The 25,036-nt window shown below is 45.2% G+C and overlaps 1 protein-coding gene across 2 annotated transcripts in view; it reads left to right on the top strand.

Annotated features, from left to right (window-relative positions):
- Window positions 1-25,036, top strand: part of tnrc18 (trinucleotide repeat containing 18) — a 62,370-nt gene that overhangs the window by 24,689 nt on the left and 12,645 nt on the right. The window contains exons 5-25 of one of the 2 annotated variants that reach the window (XM_088008188.1): window positions 81-1,775; window positions 6,458-6,545; window positions 8,061-8,290; window positions 9,637-9,783; window positions 10,819-11,003; window positions 11,121-11,520; window positions 12,632-13,525; window positions 14,459-14,604; window positions 14,690-14,823; window positions 14,922-15,035; window positions 15,117-15,294; window positions 15,368-15,680; window positions 16,272-16,487; window positions 19,706-19,897; window positions 20,964-21,412; window positions 22,605-22,733; window positions 23,256-23,400; window positions 23,495-23,612; window positions 24,462-24,537; window positions 24,665-24,773; window positions 24,889-25,005. In XM_088008188.1, coding sequence (XP_087864314.1) covers window positions 81-1,775; window positions 6,458-6,545; window positions 8,061-8,290; window positions 9,637-9,783; window positions 10,819-11,003; window positions 11,121-11,520; window positions 12,632-13,525; window positions 14,459-14,604; window positions 14,690-14,823; window positions 14,922-15,035; window positions 15,117-15,294; window positions 15,368-15,680; window positions 16,272-16,487; window positions 19,706-19,897; window positions 20,964-21,412; window positions 22,605-22,733; window positions 23,256-23,400; window positions 23,495-23,612; window positions 24,462-24,537; window positions 24,665-24,773; window positions 24,889-25,005 — 6,075 coding nt within the window. Of the gene's footprint in view, window positions 1-80; window positions 1,776-6,457; window positions 6,546-8,060; window positions 8,291-9,636; window positions 9,784-10,815; window positions 11,004-11,120; window positions 11,521-12,631; window positions 13,526-14,458; window positions 14,605-14,689; window positions 14,824-14,921; window positions 15,036-15,116; window positions 15,295-15,367; window positions 15,681-16,271; window positions 16,488-19,705; window positions 19,898-20,963; window positions 21,413-22,604; window positions 22,734-23,255; window positions 23,401-23,494; window positions 23,613-24,461; window positions 24,538-24,664; window positions 24,774-24,888; window positions 25,006-25,036 lie in introns of both variants that reach the window. The other variant, XM_088008187.1, reaches the window with a different exon arrangement.

Genomic DNA, 25,036 nt, shown 5'->3' with positions numbered 1-25,036 from the left:
ATTACTTTTGCCGTCCTCTGTTGGTGTTTTTCCTCTGAAATAATCTGTGCAAACAAAACTTTGGATTTGTTTTCGTTCAGACGGATACTTCCTGACGTCCTCACTGAGCCAATCACCTCTGCACCCTCCATCTGCGTCCTCGGCCGCCCCTTCCAGCTCTACGCCTCCCCAGAGGACGTCCCGGGACGGGGTCAGGGACAGGACGTATCGGACAGAGAGGGACAGGGACAGGGAGAGGGAGCGTCTGCGCGAAGAGCCGCGGCCGCACAGTGTGGTGGATCTGACACAGGAGACACGAGGCGAGGACGACCGCAAGGCGAGCAGAGATCGGGACCGAGACAAGGACCATGAGATGGACAGAGACAGAGAGAGGGACGCTTGGTCCTTTCATCCTCACCAGCAAAAGTTACACTCCTCCCACCCTTTGGCGGTGGAGACCCGATCCAGACTGTCGCCTCCTCAGCCCTCGTTCCCTCTCAGTGAGGGCCGGTTCCTCGGTTCGGAGAAAGACCGAAGGGGTCGGGAAGAGGAGGGTGCTTCTCGACCCCACCACAGCCACAACTCCAACTCCAACAACTCCAACTCTCCTTCCGAGCGGCAGCGGAGGAACGAGTCCATGGCCACAGCGGCCGGGACGCTGCACGTCTCCTACGTCCTCCCCCCTCCGTTACAGCAGCCCAGTGCCGGTCTTCCCCACCTCCCCACGCCCAGAGAGCAGCGAGTCAGCGCGCCCACGTATGTGCCTTCTGTGGAGGTTTACGACGAGCGGGTAGGGCCCATCCAGATCGCTTCCCAGGCCCGGGACAACAAACACAGAGACAAAGAGCTTGAACGAGACAGGGAGAGGGAGAGGGACAGAGACAGGGAGAGGGAGAGGGACAGAGACAGAGACAGGGAGAGCTACAGGTTTCACGAGAAAAGCCTCACGGAGCATCCTCGGCTCTCCCAGTCAAGTGAAACGACCAATCAAAGAGAGGAAGGTTCTGTCATTTGCTCCAACGGTTCTCTCAGTAAACGAAACCAGGACGCGTCTTTCTCCTCAGGCCGATCCCGCTTCAGTCCAGAGACCAGGGACCTCTCCAAACACTCGCTCAGAGTCGGCATCGGGTCGGAGTCTAAATGGAACGCCATGACCCCGTCGGCCAACTACGCCACCAATCACATGGCCGCCTTGGCGGCCCAGCACGGACACAATCTCTCCGCTCCTCACAACCAGCCGTCGCAGATCCAGAAGTCCGGTTCCCCTCACTCGTCGCATCGACCCAACAGCTCGCAGTCCTCCCACAGTCATTCGCCACAAACGCACGGACATGGGCGCGCGGCCGAGGAGGGCAGCCAGAGGCGCTACCTGGACCAGTCGGGGCTTTTTCGGCCCGCAGGGTCAGCTGATTCGGACTCTGCAGAGGTTTCTGCCATGCAGAGTTTGATTAAATACAGCGGGAACTTTGCCGCCGAGGGGCCCACGTCTTCCAGGCACATCATGGACGGGAGGGGGCCTTTCGGCGGTCTGGGGAACATCGGGACGAGTGGCGAGAGGGAAAAGGAAAGGGAGCGGGAAAAGGAACGAGCGCTGAGGGTCCCTCCTCAGCTGAAGAGGGAGCAGGAGCGGCCGGACAGCGCCCGCTCCTTCGGCAGAGAGGGGGAGGGCGAGGTGCGACACCCACCCGTTGGGATCGCCGTCGCTGTGGCACGGCAGAGAGACAGCGGGAGCTCCAGTAAGCAAACCAGCGGAGGCTCCGACACACAGAGGCCCCTGCTGCAAACGGCCATCAAAGGTAACGGCTCTTATTCAGCTTGAACTAGTTAGATGTTGCTGCTTTAAACTCTCTGCTGCTTCCTGTTTGTTTATCTTGTTTTATTTATTGGTCTAAAAAGTAATCCTAGAGTGAAATCGACGTCTCCGCTGGCTTCTGCTTTCCACTCCTGCGTGGTTTCTGTCAGAATCGCACTCCGCATGGTGTAGATCCCCACCGCTACCTGAATCGGGTTGAGATGATTCCTCACTTCACTTTTAGAGAATAATGGAAGATTCATTTCCTTATTGTAGAAAAGTCACGATTCCTCTGCAGCTATTTGAGGCATTCAAGTCTTGACCTGCACTGTGACCTGTGTTGTGAACCTTTGCAAAATATTAATAATCCTGTTGCAGATAGGATTATTGACCTGCTTTGACTCTCCTGTTCATACACATTTTACCTGAGTCTGTTTTCTCTTTAAGAGCTTTAATATAAGAGCAGAACTCAGTATTATTTCTTGTTTCCTTCCAGCTTTGTCATCAGTGACGACCTGGTGTGACTAGAGGCGACGTCACACCAGGTGTGTCCGGGAGCAGCTGCTGTTAAACAGGGTTTTACTTTTTTAAGGCTAAAACAAAAATAATGTCATGGACATTTTAAGCTTTACTGTTTATTTTCTAGACTTTCCTTTAGTTAGGGATGCTCAGTATATCAGCACTTATATTGGTATCGGCCGGTATTAGTAATTTTTTTTTTTACATTAGTCTAATAAATAAAACTAGGCCAGAATTAAAGCTTATGCTTGTTTCCAGCTTGTTGCTGTTTGATTTTGGAGGATGAAAGGGACAAGATTGGTCTTGTGGTATTTATTTGGTCTTGTGAAAGTGATGCAAAGGATTGTGGGTAGTTTACCTGAAGCAGAGAAGCAATGATGATGTTAAGATATCAATATCTGTGCCTCCCCAGCTGTAATGCATTCAGTCTTTCCGTTATCTTTAGGAAGCAGGAAGTTCAGCTCTCTCTCGCTCTCCCGCAGCCTAAATGAACAGCAGACATGTCTCCAGTAGCTCTAGAGTCCATCTGAACGGTGCTTCTTAAGTCTTCATTTACCTTTTACTGCAACAGGTTGTGTGTGGAGATGTTTTTGGGAGTTTCTAATAAGCTGGTGTTCCTGAAAACTGCCGCGGTTCTGGTCACTGGTTCATTTCTCTGAGCTGTTTGTGTGAACCTGTCGGCCCTCCTGCAGTAAAACATGCTATTCTTGGACTCCAAGGTCACTCGGCTATAAGGTTCCTGCTCGGTGTCTTGTCTTTGTCCTGGTTTCGGCCTCCGCTCTGGGTGCCATTGAGCTCCTGTCCTCCTGCTATTCAGCGCCTCTCCCTCTGTCTTTTGCTCTTTTCTTTCGGGTTGCGTCTCCACCCTTCCCTCCGTTCTAAAGAGGCTTTTGTAGAGGTGCTCACTCCTCTTCCCACCTCAGGCCCCCTTCACTTTCTGTCCTGTTTTCTTTGGCTTCCCTCACTCCACTCTTCCCCCTCTGCGTTAAACTTGTCACTCCTGTGTGCAGTGGAAAGCTACAAGCAGGCTCTGAATTACAATAAGACCCTGGTTGTGTTGCTAAGCAATGGATCAATCTTAAGTGTAACTGAGTGTGTGTGTAGCAGTAACTATAAATGTTTGCTGGTATTTATTGTCGTACCCTGGCTTCCTGTCAAGGAACACTTCTTAGGCTCTCTGGTGGGGAAAAAAATGTTAAAATTTAGATTTTTGGCTCCAGCAGAATATTTATTAAAAAAATGCATAAAATGATTGATTTCATCAGTGCGTAAGCATCTCTGCCCACTCATTCATCCAGGAAAACCAATCCATATAGTCAAATGTACTGTTGATATAGAGACTGATATTATAGCCTAGCAAACATTACATCCAATCAATGTTCGGCTACACTATTACTCTTTATTTTTTATCATTTTTTTTTACTGTGAGTTATGTGATAATTTGTGCAGCTTTGATGTTAAGTAGTAAATTAAGTGTTGACCAAGATATTTGTGATTATAATATTTATCCAATAATCTGATGGTGATGTTTTCCTGATGGAAGTTCTGCACTGCAAAAACACAAAATCTTCCCAAGTGTTTAGTTTTATTCTAGTTTCCACTGCAAACATCTTAAGTACATTTAAAATAAGACAAATAGCTTAAAAAGTAAATTTTTAGCTAAACATGAGAGCTTGTTTTAAGTCAATAATTGATACGTATTGATAAAAATGCAGATTATTTCAATTACAACAAGACATTTCCCCATGTTGTAAGTGAAAGAATCTGCCAGTGAAACTAGAATTTTTTTTATCAATATTTATGAATTATTGATTTAAAACAACCTCCTAATTCTTGTTACTTGTAAGTTAGTTTTGTCTCACTAAGTAAGATCTTGTGTGTTTTTGCCTCCTCTGTCACATTTCTTACATTTAAACGAGCTGTAGATGGAAAAGACAAGTAATCAAGAATCAATGGATGTGCAGATGGAGTAAAATAAATAAAAGGTTTGACTAATAAAGGGAAGATTAGAGTCTAACATCACAGATGGGTCACCAGGTCTCAGCCGACGTTCCCAGTGTTTCTTACATCCCTGCAGCCGGTTTTTATCTGGACTCTTGGGAAATGCGACGAGGCTAAATCCCTACATAAACATCAGGGTGCATCATCAAAATGCCCTCATGTCATGTAAACAGTCATCAGGCCAGCAGCAGGTGTTGCTTGTGTCATTTTAAAATGCCTCTTAAAGACGAAATCATGCTGCGTAATTCACTCAACTTCAACAAACGTTACACTTTTGAGATTTTCTAGACACATTTCCAGTTTCCAAATGTAATCTGCTTGGTAACACAAGCGCTAAATTAAGAAAACGCTGGTATATGTCAGAGCTGGACCAATCGGGTTCTGATTTTTGACTTGATTAGCAGCATGTTAAATGTTTCAGGAATAAAACTGTAGCTTTACTCCTGCTGTGAATGCTGCTCTAGTCATGCTGCTGATTAGAGTCACAAACCTGCAGTCATTTATCCACCGACATGCAGGTTGGCAGGTCACCTGGGGTCGAGTGGCTCCATGGTCAAACGATGAAGGTGAAACCATCAGATTTTAACACTACAGCTTCATCCACTGACCCACAGCTGGTCCTGACTACAGAAAGTGACTCTGAACTTGTTCTTCCATCATCCATCCTTCTTTAAGTTTGCTCTTCATTCCTTCTTTTCTTCCTTCTGTCCTTACTGCTTTTCTTCTTTTGCAATTCCTTTCTTTCTTTACAGTGTCTTTCTTTCTTCATCCCTCATGTCTTTTATTCATTTCTTCTTTGGTCCTTTCTTTCTCTACTTGACTTCTTTCTTCCACTCTTCATTCTTTCCTCTGTTGATCCTTCGTTTCATACGTATTTAATTTGATCCTTTCTTCCTCTTGTTCTTCATTCATTCTTTGTGTTTTGTTTACTTTCTTTATCTTCTCCCTTCTTTTATTTCCTCCCATGACTCTACCCTTCTTTATTTTATTCCCTTTTTTCCATCACTTTCATCTTTGTTCAGTTTTTTTCTTTTTTCTTTTCTTGTCTTTCTTTGTAATTCCTCTTTCCATTGTTTCTTTTCTTTCCTTTTTATGGTGTTTTTCCTTCCTCACTTCATCCCTCTGGTCATTTATTCCTTTCTTACTCATCTCCTTTTTCTTTACTTGAGTCCTATTGTCCTTTTTTACTTTCTTTCATTGATTCTCTCTTCCATTCCTTTTATCCTTCTTTCTACCCTTTCTTTTCTTCCTTCCATCTAATATTTTTTCCTTCTTTTTTCTTCCTTCCAGCTGATATTTAAAATCTTGTCATCATAGACCTTATGTAAATTCATAATAAATGTTATTTTTATTATATTTATTCATTGGGCTCCTAGATGGAGGGAGCATCGCTCATTCCTGTCTTCCTGTCCAGCATGTGGGACGGCTCTCTGTAGCCTTGGTAACCGAAGCCTTTCCTCCAGAGCATATAGGGGATTGTTAAAGTACTCTGTCCCTTTGAAGGCTTCACACACACACACACACACACACACACACACACACACACACACACACACACACACACACACACACACACACACACACACACGTGGAGCAGAGCTGAAGGGTCCAGCAGCACATGTATTAAGCCCCTCTGCTGCCTGGGGACCTCCAGTCTGATGAGATGGAGGGGGCTTCAGGGGTTTCAGGGGCTTCAGGGGCTTCATGGGGGATTCGGCTTGGAGAGCCTCATGTTTATTTTGCACAGCCTGGTTGAGCTGCTGTCAGTTTTTCCCCCTTCTGACAGTCAGAAGGCTTTTGGGCCCCTCAGTGTGTTAATGCAGTAATGAGGCGGTGGTGCCATGCTCACACTTCTCTTGTGGCCGTTCACTATTAATCGATGAGAGCTGACTGTCACTCTGGACTTTTTTTTGTGTGTGTGCGTTTTTTCACGCGCCCGGCGTTGTGTTTTCAGCTCCTCATCTTGTTTTGACAGGTGGTGTCGCGCACCCTATTATCTAGCTGATGTTACCTTGTCCTCTCTGTCTCTGTCTCTGTCTCTCTCTGTCTCTGTCTCTCTCTCTCTCTCTCTCTCTCTCTCTCTCTCTCTCTCTCTTTCTCCACATCTGCTTTTTCTTGTAATTTAATTGTATGCACATTGTGGTAAAACGAGGTTTCTGCGTGCAGACGAGGATCGAGGTGAAGAGCGCGCTCGCCACCACGATGACCGACTGCTGGCCGGCCGGCTGGAGCGAGAGCAAGAGAAAGTCATCAGGTGAGGAAGCTCAGCTCTCGGTTATTGTTATTCGCTCCGACATAAATTCTGCTGTGCTTACAGTCTGTGACCTTTTCGTTTCTCCATTTTCTCATAACTTCCACCAGCTTCAATGTGTTTCATTAGGATTTTATGTGATAAATCCACTTAAAGTAGTGCAAAGTTGGGAAGTTGTAAAGAAAATATGTTGTTTTACTTTTATAGAAATATAAACATGTAGAGTTCTTCCCTGAGTGTCTACATTGGAGTTTAAATACAGCTGCAGATTTTTGAGGATTTTTCCTTTATTCTTTGCAACACAGCTGTAAAAATCTGTAAATCTTAATTTTCCAAGTGTTGCTAAAGTTTTTCAGTTGGATTTAGGTTTGTACTTTGACTAGACCAGCTCCCAAAGAGCCACTTTCAGCCTTCCATAATGGCTCTTAGTAACTGTGGCTAAAAGTGCAAAAGAATTAGGTGTTGTTTCTAAGTTTAGACACAATAACAAACTCTGGTTTTTAGCAGTTTTTCAGTATTTGCATTGAATTTTCACAAAGAATGACACTAAAAGTACAAATAAAATGGATTTAGATCTGGATTTCTTATCATTAGTGGGTAGTACATCATTTTCTGATCCACAGAACAACAAAGATGCATCATTTTTTTGTGTGTAATTTTTTGTTTTTAATCCTTAAAAAAGGCAGATCTTTAAAAACGACAAAAAAGTGGTCTTTTTTAAAAAAAAATTTTTAATTTTTTTTCCCCCAAAAAAATTCGTGTAACATTTTCAGCTCTAAAGTTTTATTTGACCGACTGGAGAGTGAAAACGATCTCTCCAGGTCGTAATGGTTGAATATTCCTGAACACCTGAGTATGTTTCCATCAAAACATGAAGATCAACTCCAGTTCCTACATTTGTTTTTCTCCCAGATTTTGCTGTAATTGGCTACATACAATAAATAACACATTTTGATGACAAATTGTCTAAGACATTGTCGCTATGCGAATCTCAATTTGAGACCATTTTATTTATTGATAATGTCATAATAATAAATGTTCATCCTCTCAAAAACTAGTAAAATTTAATTTCGTAAAAAACACTCCACACTGGAACAGGAAGACGTTTTGAATGTCCAGAACAAAACTCAGAGATAAAAACCTCACACGACCAAAGTGGATTATGAAGACTCTGCAGCCAAAGTTACTCTTTATAAATCCCCAGAATGGGGATGCGATTCATCAACTAATAGTGACTTCATGATGCTGCCACCACCGTGCTTCATCATGGAGTGTTGTACTCAGGGACATGTTGATTGTTAGTTTTTGCCACCGACTGCGTTTTGCATCTACAACATGTCCAGTTTAGTTCTGTATTCTCTATAAACTGCTTTGTGTTGCTGTCACATAAAGTCCTGATGAGATAAAGTGTAGTCTGTGGTTATAACCCTCCACAACATGCAGACTTTAAAGCTGAGTCAGCACATTGCTGCAGCCACTAACGAGCGGCCCGCGTTGTGTCCTTGATCCTCCACTCAGAGAGTCCAAGAATCACCCCGAGTTCACTCAGATGGGCCCCGGCCCGCTGGCTGGCGGCCTGACGCCCAGCATGATGACGCCCAGCCTCATGACCCCCAACCTCATGGTCACAGGAGGGGCTGCTCTGGCAGGGGCAGGGCGGTGGCCTCCCGACCCCTCCACCCTGACCTCTCACCCCTGGATGCCCCGACCCGGAGCCCCTCCAGTCTGGCTCTCCGGCTCTCCATACGGTATGTGACGCAATTTGCTAACTGTTGCAGCAACATTTTTCAAACCTTCAGATGTCCTGTGGCTCCTTTGCACAAAATCAAAATGAGCGTTGAGCTTTAATCCGATTTTGATTTGATGGGTCGTTATGGAGCCTTGAAAAGTGGAAACGTGTTGAATTTTCATCCCCATCGTTCATCTGGGAGATTGAAATCCTTCAAAAAGTTTGAGCTTCAATGAGGCGTTTCCGAGGTTTGGAAAGTGCTTGATTTTCAAACTGCACAGTTTGGTATTAAAGTTAAATTAAAGGACTAAATTTGGAGAAAAAAAAAACATTTTCTTACACCTAAGAAAATGACACACACTTTTTTCTCACTGTCTGAAGTTAAATCAGATTAAGCTTTTCCTGTTTTAAGTCAGTTAAAATTAGCAAAATCATTTCTATTTGCTAAATTCCACAAAATGTAGCAAAAACATTTTTTAGAGATTTTTTGTGTAACATTTTTTTTGCATATTGTGTTTAAGGAGGAAGGTCATTTACAGCAACATGATTTGTTGGGATTGTTTCAATGTAGAGGATGTTTATTATTCCTGATGGCTCAATGATTTACTGATCTTTCTAATTGAAATAAAGGTTGAGTTATTTTATTTTTTTTTACGTTAAACGTTATTCGATTTTTTTTTTGCTTTTAAATGAATGTTTTGTTCTCAAACCAATCATGAGAGACATTTCAAAACATAAAACTTAGTTTTATTTTAATTAACATTATGAATAATAAATGACATCACGTAACAGTGAATTCAAACTTTAAGTTCATTTGTGTTGTTTTTATCTCCAAACTTTGAAAATGCGCCTTAAAAATACCTGAAAAGTTTTTTGTTTTTTAATCTTCCTGTGGGAGAGGCGTACGAACCCTGAGCCTGTCATCATGGTCCAAAACGTGCTCTCCATGCTCACATCATGGCTGCCTCTGATTGGTGCATGGGAGGAGGGGGGCGTGGTCAGGCGGTCTGCCCATCAGCAGGCGCTGTGGGTGTTTTTCTGGGGGGGGGTTGTTGCCTCAGACATTCCTGATCTTTTCTGGACATTCCAGACTCGCTGCTGCTCCTCCATCGTCATCCTGAAATAACAGCACCGGGACGCACAGCCACTTACTTATGTAAGCGTTCGTTCACCATCTGATAACACTAAACAGAGAGACACATGCTCGCCCAGAGCTCCCTCAGGGGGGTTTCCGTCTAGACTCGGAGGGCTAAAAACAACAAGATGTGCCTCAGAGTGGAGAAGAAAAAAATAAATACTCGCTCAGTTCTTTAAATCAGTTCTTTAAATTCAGTTTGTTTTGTTTCTTCTTCTTCTCTCATTCAGGCCTGGGTCCCTCCCCGCTCCATCAGACCCTCCCCCCGGGCTACCCGCCCTCCCTGCCGGGCTCCATGCCTCCTCCCTACCAGTTCGCCAGGGACCCACAGTCTGGCCAGCTAATCGTCATCCCTACTGAACACCTGCCGCATTACGGTACGAAAGCTGCCGCCCGTCTCCGAGAGCGCTCCAACATATGACGGCGCGATTGCACAACACGCCGGCGGCTCCTCGAATCTGACAGGAGAGCGCCGAGACGCGCTGGAAACAAGAAGGTTTTTCCTCCTGGGGCAAAACAAAACGAATATCCTGTAGAAGACTGTTAGATTTCCCACATGTTCGTACTTCTGCCATTTAAACGTGTAAATATTGAACTCGTTCAGGAAATGTTTGGCTACACATATTGATCAGTTTCATGCTTTTTAAGAAGTTAAGATTTTTATGAAAAAGTTGGGCTTAGAGATGAAAGCAGGAGGCTTTCAAATCGTTCAAACATCTTGTGATCTTTTCAAGGAGAACTTGTGGTTCCTGTGAAATCTAGTAAGGAGTCGGGTTTGATTTTAGGATTTTCAAGGGCTTTGTATGGAAAAAGTGAGCAAGGAAACATGTTTATTTCCAGGCTTTATTTAAGTTTTCATCATCTAAATGTTGTTTTCTCCTCTGTGTCCTCTCTTCTTTATGGAGAAGTTTATTCCTCTGTGTATTTATTATCCCTTTTCCCTCCTTTCTCTCTTGTGGCCAGACTCCCTCCCATCCTTGGTCTTCTTTCTCTTTTGAAGAAATCCTTCCTTCATCCTTCCTTACTTTCTTTCTGCCTTCCTTTTCTCTTTCTGTCTTTGCTACAACGTATTCCTCCACAGGTTTAACTCTCTTAAAACAACCTTTTCCACCAAAAAATGGGAAAATTGATCTTTATCTATTTAGTTTTTTAAATGTGTCTTGATTTGAGCTGAACAAGAAAACTTAACATGGTTCTCTAGAGGGAGAATAAAAATCAGAGCTTGTTCTCCAGGAAGTACTGAATAGATCATTGCATTTTCTTAATTTATGCTCTTATTGAACAAACACTTCAGCTAAACTCATTCAGCAGATTGTCTTACCCACTTAGCTTCCAGCATTTTTGCAAATGTCTCTAAAGTTAACAGCAATCGGGCTTCTCAAAGTTTGCCGTGTTTCTCTGTGGCGCAGCAGGAGGCGACGTGCTGGAGCGCGGAGCCCCGGTGTGGCCGAGCGTGTACGGGCCGAGCAGCTCGCTGCAGCACGCGGCGCAGCTGCAGCTGCTCTCCCAGCATCAGATGCTGCGGCAGCAGGAGCTGTTCATGATCCAGCAGCACACGGCGCAGGTCCTGGAGCTGCAGAGGAACGCGCAGATCGTCGTAAGTGCAGCGTGCGTCTGCTTGCAGGAAACGTGCGTCTTTGCGCACCAAAGCGAAGTCTGTGACGGCGCACATACACACACACACGTCAGAAATGTCTCCTCCGCTCTGTCCCAGGAGCGCCTGAAGGCCAACGAGCACCGGCCGGAGATCGAAGACAAAGTCGACAAGCGGAACGCCGACCCAAAAATTCGACCCTCCTCCATATCCTCGCCGTCGCCCTCACCTGTGCTGCATCCTCGCAAGCCCCCTCCCCCCTCCCGATCCCCGACGCCGTCCACGTCCTCCCTCACCCCTCTGCCTCCGACCCCCTCCCCGGTGACCACCCTCAAGTCGGAGGAGGGAGGACACAGAGTCCTGTCTCACGCGCCGAAGCTCCTGCCTCACCCGACGTCTCCGCGCTCGGCCTCCCCGCCTCCGTCCTCGCCGCGGCGGCCCAAACAGGAGGAGGGCGAGGCGGGAGTGAGGGAGCAGAGGAAAAAGTCGACCTCTGCATCCTTTGGAGGCATCTACTCTGGTAAGCACCTGTACCGCTGAAATATGGCTGCCAGATATTAGGGAAACGGGTGACGACGTTTTAATGACTTTGACTCCTGGGGACAGTTTAGATTTAACACAAAAAGAGAAATCTTATGAAACTTGCTTTTGTTTTTAGTTCTTATTATATAATTTAAGTCAGATTTCTTAATTGCTTGTGGTGTTGCTGTTCATAGTTTTGCTTATTTTGCCAAAACAGGTCTCTCTCTCTCTAGTAAATGAGATTTTGGATCTCAATGAGAAAACTCATATAAAGGTCATATAAAGAGTCTGAATGCCACAATTTAAGATTTAACCAGTTTAGGTCAAACTGTTAAACCTGGACACGCCTCGGTGAATAACATCTAAACTCGGGTTAATTATTGCTCTGAATATGTTGTTTTTTAGCAAATAGCCTTTTGAGTCTGTATACTCCTGTTAACGATTAATTGATTGCTAAATTAGTCGGCAGTTATTCAGTAAGCGATTCGTCACAATTAATCATGTCAGCCAAAACCTAAACTGGTTTGTTGTTAAAGATCTGACATATTGATGTTAGAAGGATTTATTTAGTTGCAGAGACAAACTTTGCCACTAATAATCAAAGATACGCTAAAGGAATGCTACGTTATTACATTTTAGACAATAAAATGTTTATTTTCTTATCCAAAAAAGGAATTGAATTATTTGTTTACTTGAATCATTTCATGAAATTCTAAAATTGTATGAGAAAAGGCTTAAATGGTTAAATGTAAAAATCAATTAATCGGCAAAAATAATCAGTTAATCGTCAAAGCAATCGATTAATTGTCAGAAATGATCGATTAATCAACCAGTTACTATAATAATTGTTAGTTGTAGCACTAATCTGAGCCTGTATAACTTTGACACTAAAATAATCTACAATAAATGTCGAGCGCCTGCTCTCCCATCTACTTTCTAAAACTCCATAGAAAAATTAATTCAGATGCATCAAATAAAATATGTACTGTATCTTTAAGTGTTCATAACCTTCTGACCAGATCTGTAGTTTCACAACCAAAATGTGAAGAGTTTTCAGGTCTGTAGATGTGCTGATGATGTGATTGTGTTTTGCTTTGCCTCTGTTGCAGATCTGTCTCCAGGTTACCCTTACCAATCCATCACTGCGCCGTTCGGATCCTTCCCGCCTTATCACGTCCCGGCATCGGCATCGGCAGCTGAAAACCCAGAGGCACATCGATCCTGCTCTCCTGCTGCCGCTGATCCTTTAGCTTCGTCTCACCACCACTCCAGGCTTTTGGATGCAGAGATCAAGCCCCAGAGCCTGGAGCCCCCGAAGGCGGGGTCTTTCCTTAAACGGGAGCCCTGCGAGGAGCACCCTCAGCCGGATCTGAGCCGCACCACCGACCGGGCCGCCGAGGATGACGAGGTGGACAGGCAAGCCCCAAAAACTCCCAGTCCTCCCATTCCACCAGGTGAAAACCAGCGAGAAGTGGGGAAGGAAGAGAAGAACGACGGCGAGATTAAAACGGAAACATCGACTAACGCCTGTCAGGCGGTGAAGGCTTCACCTCCCGCTCCTGCAGAAGACGAGCCCAAACCAGAACTTATCCAGGAAGCAGAGCTGGCACCATATCACCAATCCATCTCTGCTGAGTCAGACAATCAAGAAGCGCCTCAGTTGTGCGTGTCGTCAGACCAGACGGCCGTGTGCGAACAGGAGCCGCCCGACGACGCATCCGACTCCTTCCCTCCCTGCTTGGAGGAAAGTACCTGCGAACCTCCCGTCCTCATCAGCTCAGAGGACCCCATGGGGGGCATGCTGGCCCTGCTGACGGCCAGCGAGTTGGCCCAAGCCCGGCCCAGAACCCCACCCACCCTGACTCTCGAAGGCCAGGTGGAGGACCCCACCTTTGCCTCCGCCTGCAGCAGCGCCGCCGCTCTGGAGATGGTGGCTCTGGAAGGCATGGCCCTCCTCAGCCAGATGGCTCAAAACGAGGCGGAGCTCGTTTTCCACACGCAAGGTAAGCGGTCGCCATCGACACTCCGAAGGTGGAGACGCAACAATCAATCCACTAGAAAGCAGATGATTTCACTTCATTGGCAGCTCAAATACTTAATAAACTGCTTTATTGCTTTATTTTGGCAAAGAGACCAAATGAACTAACATGTTGTTGAAATTGGCGAGGAAATTGTTTCTGCTAATATAAAACAGGTTAACAGATAAATTTAAACCTTTTGAGCCCACAATTTATTAAACATGCTGGAATAACAATAATATAAAAGTCAAAATATTTACGGGGTGTCTTTAAATGTTTTAAATTAATGTATATACAAATAAGGCATTGAAATGCATTAAATTTGTCACAATATTTGTGAATTGGCCTTAAATACGTTAATCATAGTGCTTAAATTTTCATGTGACATGACGTTTTAATCTCATATTCTATGTAGTTTATTTTTTGTGAGACTTTCTTGTCAGGCAAAATCTTGAGTCACACGCAGACGTCTTCGTTACATTCTGGGACTCAATGCGTTTGACGTTGCCGCTAATTAGCTGCTAACGTAAACTCACAAGCTAGCTAGCTTCTTTGAGTCCATCATTGGTCAGTGTACATTTTTTGGCTCAACGATGTTTGTCTTTGCCACCGGCTCATTTTTCCAACCCATTCAATGATGCGTCATTGTGGGGCATAAAAGCTTGGCAATGCTGTATAAAATATGCAATTTTCTTTTGTGTATTTTGTCATGATGCAGGTCTTAAATTTCATCCATAATGGTCTTAAAATGTCTTAGATTTTAATTGGTGAAACCTGTGGAAACTGGTTTAAATTATGTATTTGAACATGTTTTAAATCGACCAGGAAGAAAACTGATCGGTTCATCTCAACGTCATTCTGTCGGGTTTCTTCTTCTCTTCCTCTAATATTCTAACGCTGTGCGCTTTTTCCTCCCAGATCTCACATTAGACAGTCTGGACTGTCTTCTTGAAGCGAGCAGACACGTTCTACTGGAGGCAATAGAAAAGCAGTCCCACATCGATCTGCCAAGAACTCTGGACCCCGACAAGAAGTACAGCTGGAGGCAGAGGAAGGAAGAGCCGGTAAGACGAAGAATCAGGAATGCGCGTCGGTCAACGAAGCCTCGGCGGCGGGACCCTCATGTTTGCCTCTTCTGTTTCGCTGCAGCTGTACAGCAAGATGGCGGTGGACATGTTGAACGCCGTGGAGGTGGAATACCGCGTCCGCCTGGCCGAGTTGCAGAAGACGTACAAGGAGAAGCAAAGGCAGATGAGCAAACTGCAGCGGCGCAGGGACAAGAGGTCAGCGCTTACGCTAAGAGAACCTCAAGACGAATTAATCACGGTGCTCGACACCCTGCGCCGTAACTTAGATCTAACTTTCTTCTGGTCAACGTCAGAGAGAGGCAGCAGCAGGAGGATGAGAGGAGGAGTCTGACCAGGCGTGGCAGAGGAAGACCCAGGAAAAGGAAACATCTGCCCACACCTACCAAACAGGACAGCAGGCCTGGAAAGTGAGGGGGTTCACTTTTTTTACATTTCACTCAGTTACACCATTTTTGCTGCTTGCTTGAAAGTATGTATCCGTCTGCCAGGGTGGGTCGAACAGTGCAATACTCTGAGGACTCTGAAGCCGGGGATGGACAGAGGAAGAGGTTCCGACTGTCCAGAGACGACGAGGACACAGAAACCGGAACTGGAGGAGAGAAGAAGAAGAAAAGGAAGAAGAAGAGCTGGAACGACCAGGAGCCGTCCAGCGCTCACGTTCTCGAGGTAGGTCACCCGAGATTCAGCAGAGTCTGCGGAGCATTGTTCTGGTTAGTGACCTATCTGGTGGCGTTTGTAGGCCATGAAAGCGAAGCGCGGTCACCTGTGTGAGCAGGAGCAGCTGGCCTCCGACCTCGACAGGGCGCTGTCACTCTCGCAGCTCGGCTCCCTCGGTGGCCCTCGCAAGCTCGCCTCAGGCTCCAGGTCGGACAAGTCAAAGGGCCGATGCTCGGAGAGCGGGCTGAAGGAGCGAGGCGCTCACTCCTCCGTCAAAGCCGGGAAGCTCAAGATGGCCGCCAAAGCTTCTGCTGCCGAGACCGTCCGAAAGGTGAAAGGTCAGAAGAAGTCCATGTTTTCTCCGGTGAGATCGGAGATCAGCAGCTGCTCCAACAGTGAGTACCTGGAGAGGAAGCAGATGTGGTTGATTCACAAAATGTCTTCTGCAGAGATGCCTGGGTTTAACGGCGCTTTGATGGCACGTTTTCTCACGCTGCAGACAGACTTCACTGGTGATGATAGAACGGGGTTAGAGGGGCAGGAGCCCAGGGCCCAAAGAAAACTGAGCATGGTTTACAAATATTACACCTTATATTAAAGTCATGGGCTCATTTCGGATGTTATTTAATTTTTTTAATGAATATTTATCATATTTGAAATTATCTTTATGGGACCAATATGGACATTTTAAACTGACCGTCCATCAAAAAATGTGTAGGTCTAGAATAGGGCACTAAACTGACTCCAGCCCAGGGGCCCTTATCATTCTAGATCCAGCCCTGCCAACACAGTGATGCATCAAAAACCGTAGACTTGATGAGGTTAATATCTAGTTTCTGTCGACTTTATCAAGTCTCCTTATTGAGCGTTTTGTTAGTCCTTCATACAAGCAATGTGTTTTTAGTCAAGCAGGCTTTACGTATGACTTTATTTTATTTTTACCTTCTCGGCCTCACGGGTCGTTAACCGCACTCTCTCTGCACCAGATTCAGACTCGGAGGAGCTCGTCTCTTCTCGAGGGGGCTGGGCTCCTCACTCGGGGACGCGTCCCCACGACGGCTTGTCCAGAAAGAGGCGCTCGGCGGCGTCGCCCACCTCCCTGCTGCCCAGCCAGAAATCGTCGAGGAAGAAACACAAGCACTTGTCCCTGCTGCTGGAGGAGGCGGGCCTCAGCTCCTCCTCCGACGACTCCTTCGACCAAGGTTACTGACCAAATCTTACAGCTTCACTGCCGAGTCAAGCGGTTGTGTGTCTGTGAGGCTAAGCTAGCTCCTGTCAGACTGTGCGTTAGCTGCATCATCCCTACCTCTCTCGCTGCTGGCTTTTTCCTGCAAAAGTTAGTTTTTTTTTTACTTTGTTTTGTTTTTTCTGAAGAGTTGACCTATTCCTATGGAGATTTTTTATTGCCATAAGTGTTTTCTTTTGTAGCATTTGTACAAATCATGTGAATTGTGAGATCTTTTTTTTTCCTCCCACAAAACTTGTATCGCAAGTTTGATATTTCTAAGCTTTATTAAAGGTGTTGATTTGATTGGTACAGATTGCAAAGTGCTGTGGTCCTTGTGTCCGCTTCATCTTGTTGTGTCTGTCAGTCTGTCCGGCTGCCACCGCACCTCACACATCCGTTAGAAGGCTCCGTTTGTCAAATATCCCTTCGCTTCTCGAAGATTCGCTTGGAGAGCACGTCAGGAAGTTGAGCGTAGCGCTAGCTTAATTCCTGGGTTTGTTTTTGTCACCATAAGGCAGATTAGTGATACTTTCTGTTAAATGTTTCCAGGTGATGTGAACAGGGTTGAGATTTGAGGGATATTTGGACAATCGAGCTCCTCCTGTGTGTCTACTAAACCTTCAAATAACCCTTTTCCCTGCTCTCTCTCAGACATCTTGCTCTGTCCTCTCACTGTCCCCCTCTCATCCTTGACCCCCCGACCCCCACTTTATTTCCCTTCCCATGATGCTTTGAGTGTCTCTCAGCCTGTTCCATGTGCTTGTGCTGCCGCCGCTGCAACTTTACAGAGGCTTGGCCAGGACTAGCGCGGCCTTGAGCCTACACTACCTCGCTACGGCGACCCTACGCTGTGGCTAAGGCTTTGCTTTTAAAGCTAGTCTGCGCTAAGGCTCGGCCGCGCTCCCATCGCTGCCCCGCCCCGCCCTGCCTGAGGCCACACCCCTGTCACCTGCTCTGTAAGTAGGAAGTGCCCCTCCCTCCATTTTTTCATTTATTTTATTTATTGAACACTAACATGACGTGCGGAAATTGAGCTACATTCACAGAACTTTAACTTTTATCTTGTTTTTTTTTTTGGGGGGGGGGCGGTGGGGGTTGTTTATTTTCTCACGAATTTGAAGCTTTCCAAAGCTAGCCATGGTTACCTACCCACACTTCCCCAACGCTGACTCCTCTTGACTTAAAAGTTTAAAGGAGGGGCGTTACGTGTTGGAACGGAGGACGGTAACCATGGTGGCTCAAATCACAAAGGAGCGTATTATTACCAAAGGGGCCTCACAGGGCTGTCCTCTCAGTGCCTGCTTGTTGCGAACGCCTGTCTGCTACCGTTAACACACCGTGGATTCACAGTACAGCAAAATTGGGCAATTTCCTCGAAAATAATGTAGTTGCCAAAAAAAAGAAAAATTCATACTGCTTAATTTTTTTATATTTACATTTTGTCCTGTTGCAACCCACAAAATTCAATGTATTGATATGTAAATTTATAGACCAATACAAAGGAGCTCCTAACTGACTGAAATAAAAATTTCGACACACAAAAAATGAGTCGCTGAAAAGCAACACTTCAGATCAGTCTGACCACACTATACTCAGTGATACATGGTGGGGGAAGCATCATGCTGTGGGAAATTTTCTTAGCCACGCTAAGAAAAATGTAAAAAAAAAATTGTAATATTAAGACTCATTATAACTTTATTCTCGTAATACTATTTTATTCTGGCGATACTATGACTTCCTTATCATACGAGCTTATTCTCATAATATTTTATTAGTACAACTTTGTTTTTAATTTTTTTTTTTTACCATGGCCCTAATATGTTGTAATGCAAAACTGAAGTTGAATGTTTTTTCTTTTTTTTCTCTCTTTTAGAAATCAAAATCTGAAAATTGTTTATAGTCCAACTTTGCCTTTTGGGTCTTTTATTTCGTAAAACTATAATTCACTGCAGCTTCCAGAGTCTGACATTTGCACCCCGTTTTCTTTGCTCAGTCAAATTGATCAAGGTTTAATTCTTGAACCACATTTTCAATTACACTCAGGTCTGGACTTTGACTGGGCCAATCCTAACATGCTATGAACTTAACTGTTCCAATATAACTCTGGTTCTATGTTTATGGTTATTGTCCAGCTTGACAGCGTAACCTTCCATCTTCCCATCAACACTAACTAGTCCCTGTTGAGTAGAGCATCCCCACAGCATGATACTATCACAGCTATGCTTCACCATGGCGATGGTGTTTTGGTTTTATGTGACCAGAGGAATTACCACGACAAACTAAATTCATTCAATAATGGTTTCATTATGACTATGATTTGATAGTCCATAACTAACAAATACTTTACATATTTATATTGTTTAAGATTTGTAAAGCTTGGGGCTCCATGTGATGGTCTGTCGCATAAAATCTCAATAAAGTCATTTGATTTTTGTGGTGTAACGGGGGAAAATGTGCAAAAGGTGCATTCAGGGAGCATGAATAGATTTCAAAGTGTTTCATTTTAAACTAGTGAGAAAAAGAAGGAAAGAAAAATCCTGTTCAGAAACGGTTTTCCCAGTCTGCTCTGTGTTAATAATGGAACATTAAGCCTTCATGTACTGTGCATCCACCCTCACTGTTAACTCTCTAACCCCTGAGGAGAAGCTCCTCCTGCTCATCTGCTGCTCTGGACCTAACCGCTAACTTCCAGCAACACACAGCCTAACCAGCAGAATGCCACAGTGTGTGTCCGTCTCTGCCTCTCTCTGTGCTCTGCCGGGTTTGTCGGACTTTAAAAATGGAGGGTTTTTATTTTTCCTCCTTCACCCTCATTAATACAAAATCTCCAAGGCCGGGCTTTCGACTCACCTCCTACCCCCTCACACCCCCCCAGTCTTTGCAGATGTGTGTCTGGTTGTGTTGCTCACGCCTCGTGCATGGTGGTGGTTTTTCTCCAAGCTCTGTGTTTCTGTGCAGCTTTATGGCGTGAAGGGAGGCTGCAGTGCATTTGGACCTTGTATCTTCACCTTCAGGAGTGTGTGTGTGTGTGACTGCATAGATGCATTGTTCTTGAGATCCCACTTAGTTTAGTTTAGTATATTCTCTGCGTTTCGCAGTCTTTAGAAACAACACGAAGTGAGAGATGAATCGCAGACGGATGCTGCGAGCCGTCTCCATGCCTGCGCTCACAACTTTCTCTCTCCCACACAGAGACCTCAGAGGATGAAGAAGAGGACGAGTCGGATTCGGACGACGATGACGACGATGAGGACGATGGCGGCTGTGAGGAGAGCGGACTGGGTCTGCTGGCCAGGTTTGCAGCCAGCGCCCTCCCCGTCAGCCCGCCCCCATTGAGCCTCCTCCATGACGGGAAACACTGCAGCAGCAGGCAGAGCACGCTGGGTAAACCCAAACACACACAAACGATCCGAGTTCTGACTCGGATAAGTTCTAGATCAGCATTCCTAATTGGATGATTTCTTTCAGATTTACTGTACCGATAAAAACTGTAAACTTCTGTGTGTTTCGGGGGGATTTTATGTACCAGACCGGTGGCTCCTAAAAACTTTGACCTAAAAAATCTTCTAGCTTAAACAGTTTTACAAGACTTTTTTAATACAATACATGCACAAATAATGGAATAAGGTTATTACTTCCAAACTGTGTGCTTTATTGACATCATATTCCATTAAAAATTGAATGTTCAAGTGAAGAAAATATATTCAATCCCTTACTATGTGCAATAGTAGAGATGCACCAATATGAGTATTTGGGCCAATCTCGATATCCGATATTAATATCACTATTAAGGCAAATAACCAATATTTATCAATATTGTAAATGTTTTATACAACTACTCTTTCAACAACTTGAAAAAAGCATTCACATCGCCAACTTCACTAATGGTTCTCTGCTTTAGTTAAACTACCCAAAATCCTTTGCTGCTTCTCTATCACTTTCACACGTCAAACCTCCTCCCCTTCATAAATAAGCAGCAGCAAGATGAAAATAAATATCGGTTGTTAATATTCTGCCAAGTTTATATTTATTGGGCCAATGCCAACATGTTAAACAATGACTAATACCGATACCAATATTAGTGCCAACATATTGTGCATCCTTATGTAAAAGTGTAACAACGTTTTACATTTTGAATACATATAGAAATTGTATATGTAGAAACCAATAAGCTAATTTGTTCCATGTTATTTTTGTGGCATTAAACAAATTTTGCTTAACTCTATTTTATGTTTTGGATCTTAAAGAATTTATAGATTTCATAAAAAATATTGTTCAGCAAGTAAAACATTTTTCGTTTTAAATTTAATAAATTTCATGGCCTGTGAGTAGTTTATATTTGCAAATTTAAGCAGAGCTATATTTGAAATGTACAGGTCAAAGAATGGCCCAGTCAAAGTCCAGACCTAAAACCAACTGAGAATGCTTTCCATCACATTTTCTCCATCAGGTTCGCCAGAGCGTGAGTGGTCCGATTCCGGCTCGGACTTGAGGCAGAGGAAGTTCCCCTCCCTCCTGCATGGGCGGCGCTCCGCCCCTGAGCTGCCCCTCCTGCCGCCGGCGACCCGCCGAGGCGACCAGCCCAGCCCCACCAAGCGAGACGAAGCGCTGCCGGCCAAGCGAAAGCCTCTGACGAAAGCCCGCCCCTCGCCTCGATCTCCGCGGAGATTCAGCTTCGACCTCTCCGCCGGCGTCGGGGGCTTCAGCGAGGACGAGGGCTGGAACCGGCGGCGCAGCGAGCGGATCTTCCTCCACGACGCCAGTCAGATGTCCGTGTCGACGTCTTCCTCCACCAGCCAGAGCTCCTCGTCCTCCGCCTCAGCTCCGCCTCTCACCCCGAAGCCGTCCTCCAAACCAAAAACCACTCCGGCGGTCCGAGAGGGAAAAGACGTGATAAAAGTACGTCAGTTGTTTCTCAACCGCTATGAATTGGTGCAGAAAAGCTTCTGTGGCTGTTTTTAGTCCAGTGGAATCAGTTCAATTTATGAACAAGATTTAATTTTCAGCATTTTCAGCTGGTGAAACTTTTACACTGCACTGTGTCAAACGAGTCAAACCGTTTGAAAATCTTCTTCAGCGCCTCGCCTCTGGTGGCGCTGCACCCAGAGCAACTGAAGGAAGCTGCACAGAAACCTCTGAAGAAGACACTGAGCGCAGCTTCCTTTTTCACAAAATGTACACAAGAGGATGGAGTAGCATCAGATTTTAGCGGTTGAAGAGTTTCTCTTTTGTCTTTGGTTAAAGATCACGAGCCGTTTCTCCTTCCAGTGCTAGACTCGTTTGTTTAGGTTATTTTTACCCAGAATGCTCTGCACTATAGTCACCATCCACATATTCATTCGAACCCCACCAGAGTTCACTTCAACTGAGACCCAGCTGTTCAGGCAGACCAGAGCTCACCTTTTTTGACCCACATCAGGGTTGGAGGCGGACTGTAATGCATAGCATTCTGGGTAAATACGACGCGTGTGTCCAGTGCCAGCGGGAGAAATGACTTGTAGTCTTTTTTTCCAACGACAAAAAGTGAAATCCTACCACCGCTAAAATCTGATGCTACTCCATTTTTGTTTCCATTTTGTGAAGGGAAGTTGCGCTCGTGTCTTCTTCAGAGGGTTTGGTGTTGTTTCCTTCAGGGAAACGGGCTTTTAAAGAGTTTGGATCGTTTGACCCAGTTCAGTGGGAAAGCAAACCGCAGCAGCTGAAAACGTAGCAAATGCTGCAACTTTGTTCCCTAGTTGAAGCGAGTCTACCGGACTGTCAGGTGTGAAAACACCTGGCTGAATAAAAGAAGTCTTCTTCTCCTTCATCTTCCCCGTCTTTTCCTCCAGCCTCAAACTCTGCATCCTTTTCTCCTCTCTTGACATTTTTTTCTGAGTGAGCGTGTCGGAGTGCCAGCTGGGTTTCTCTGTGCTCCAGCTCTCTCCTGCTGTCTGCGTCGTGTTGTTGACGAGAGAGGACAACTGCAGGCGGTCTGGGAACTTTTTCACCCTCAGTCTGCGTGTTAAGATGGAAATCTGTCCAGAAGACGCTAGCTGCTGTTTTTCTATTCAGACACATTCCTCATTTCTTTACGTTTCCTCTCTTCAAACAGAAAAAGAAGCAGAAGGATCCTTCTGTGCCGGTCAGCCCGTCCACTTTGTGCAGTCCGGTCTCTGATGGGCCAGCGCCTCTAAGCCCGGCGCATAAAAGCCAATCTAAAGGCAAAAACAAAGCAAGAGAGGTCAGTAAGGCGGGGGGGATTTGTTGCTACACTTCAAAAATATAAATCTTGCCAAGTATTTTTTTGTCTAGTTTTTTACTGCAAGTATCTTAGTACACTTGAAATAAAACAAAACTAGCTCAGCAGTAGCGTTTCAGCAAGATGTAGGATATTTTTTAAGTCAATACTTTTGTAATATTGATGAAAAAGTGCTGGTTCCACTGGCAGTTTATTTCACTTCTTTTTTTAATCAATCAGGAATTATTGATTTAAAACAAGCCCCTATTTCTTGGTGAAATGTTACTTATAAGCTTTTTCAAATGTGCTAAGATATTTACTCTGGAAACTGGGCCAGAAATACCTGGTAAGACTTTCTGTTTTTTACGGCGCATTCAGATCGTAATTTGTGCAGCAGAAAATGTTGCTGCAATTTGACGTGGGCTGTTTTGTCCTGAGCTGAAACGGTTGCTTTTCTTATTCACCTTGAGTGTATTGTCTGTGGGTTTTTCCGAATGCTAACGAATCACCGGGGTCTCCTCGCAGCCGTCCAGGGGCGCCGTGAGCCGGCTGATGGAGAGCATGGCGGCGGACGAAGACTTCGAGCCGAACCAGGACAGCAGCTTCAGCGAAGACGAGCTCCTCCCGCCACGAAAAAACAGCAGCGTCTCCGAGAGGTCGTCCACACCCGGTCAGCATCCGCGCAAACACACGCCGTCCGCTGCCGGAGCGAGAGGAGAAAAGCGCGCTAACGCTAACGGCTGCTTTGTTTTTGCCGTGTTCAGCTCCGGTGCAGTGCGTGTTGGATAAGGACTCCCTGGTGGACGGACTCAGAGTTCTGATCCCGATGGACGACCAGCTTCTCTACGCAGGACACGTCAACACAGTGCACTCCCCTGACATGTGAGTGCAGCTGAAGGCTCTGAACAGATGCACCTGGTGTATCTGATGAACTCTTCTGGTCTTTATCCCGTTAAAGTCGCTGATTGCAGTATTTCTGTGGATATTTTGTGAAAGATTTTGGGTAGTCAACACTAAAAGTACAGATAAAAATCTCACCAGTGTTGTGTTTCACCTCCAAGTCAATAATTTCAACTTTCACAGCACATTATCATTAGGTCTTGAATTTGACTAGACCATTCTAGATTATTATATTCCCTCAGCATAATGCTGCCACTTCCATGTTTCACCACAGGGATGATGCGTTTAATTTGATGGACTCCATTAATTATCTGACTGCTCCAATAAACACTGGCGTTTATTTAAAGGTGCAGGAGTAAATGGGAGCTGAAAAAAGATGCACACCACACTTCAGATTTCTGTTTGTAAAAATCTCAAAACCGTTCACTTTAAATTTATGCACATTTTATGTTTGCCTGTCACTTAAAATGACAGTAAAATTCTGACTTTTTTTTGGTTGTGACATAAAAACATGTGCAAGGTGAGTAAATATTTTTGCAATTTTAAATTGTATCAGGATTTTCCTTCCATTTAACTTTTTTTTTGATAACTTTAGATTCACTTCCCACGATGGAAGCTGCTGCTTTTCACTGCTTTTCAGTCCAAGTTGAAGTAACAAGACGACAGTTGAAACAAAAAACGACACCCTTCCCTAGCTGGTTCCCATCAGGGCAGTCAGAACCGAGATAAAGATTCAAAATCAGATTAAATAATTAAAATCCGCAGCCACTGCACAGCTACCCCAACACCTCTGACCCCTTTCCTTCTTTTTTCCTCTCCTCCTGTCTGCAGATACAGCGTGGTGGTGGAGGGGGAGCGAGGCAACCGACCGCACATTTACTGCTTGGAACAGCTGCTGCAGGAAGCTGTGAGTAAACCGCGGCTCTCTCTCATACGTCCGTCTGCTCCTCCACGCCGCTTCGTGGAGGTGGAGACGTGAAGAGTGTCGAACAAATGGGGGAAAAATCAGTGTCGAAATCTCACGCGTTTTCCAGATAATCGACGTAAAGCCTCCGTCCGTGCGCTACCTCCCAGAGGGCACCCGGATCGCCGCCTACTGGAGCCAGCAGTACCGCTGCCTTTACCCGGGAACCGTCGTCAACGGTGCGACCGCGGCGTTTCCTCTGCATGCATCAGTTGATGCTTCTTTATTAAACATGGCGGCAGCGATTCAGAAGATGATTTAAAAAAATTTTTTATCACCACTTCTCCCAAACAGGAAGCTCAGATATAGACGAGAACGACGATCTGATCACAGTTGAGTTTGACGACGGCGACACAGGACGCATCCCGCTCTCCCACATCAGGCTGCTGCCGCCGGACTACAAGATCCACTGTGAGCAAACACACAAGCAGGTTCTTCCTCA

The sequence above is a fragment of the Poecilia mexicana genome, unplaced genomic scaffold (genome assembly GCF_051168715.1).
Source record: "Poecilia mexicana isolate PSO_F unplaced genomic scaffold, ASM5116871v1 scaffold_8, whole genome shotgun sequence".
Taxonomy (NCBI): Eukaryota; Metazoa; Chordata; class Actinopteri; order Cyprinodontiformes; family Poeciliidae; genus Poecilia; species Poecilia mexicana.
This window is presented reverse-complemented; position numbering and strand designations above follow the sequence as displayed.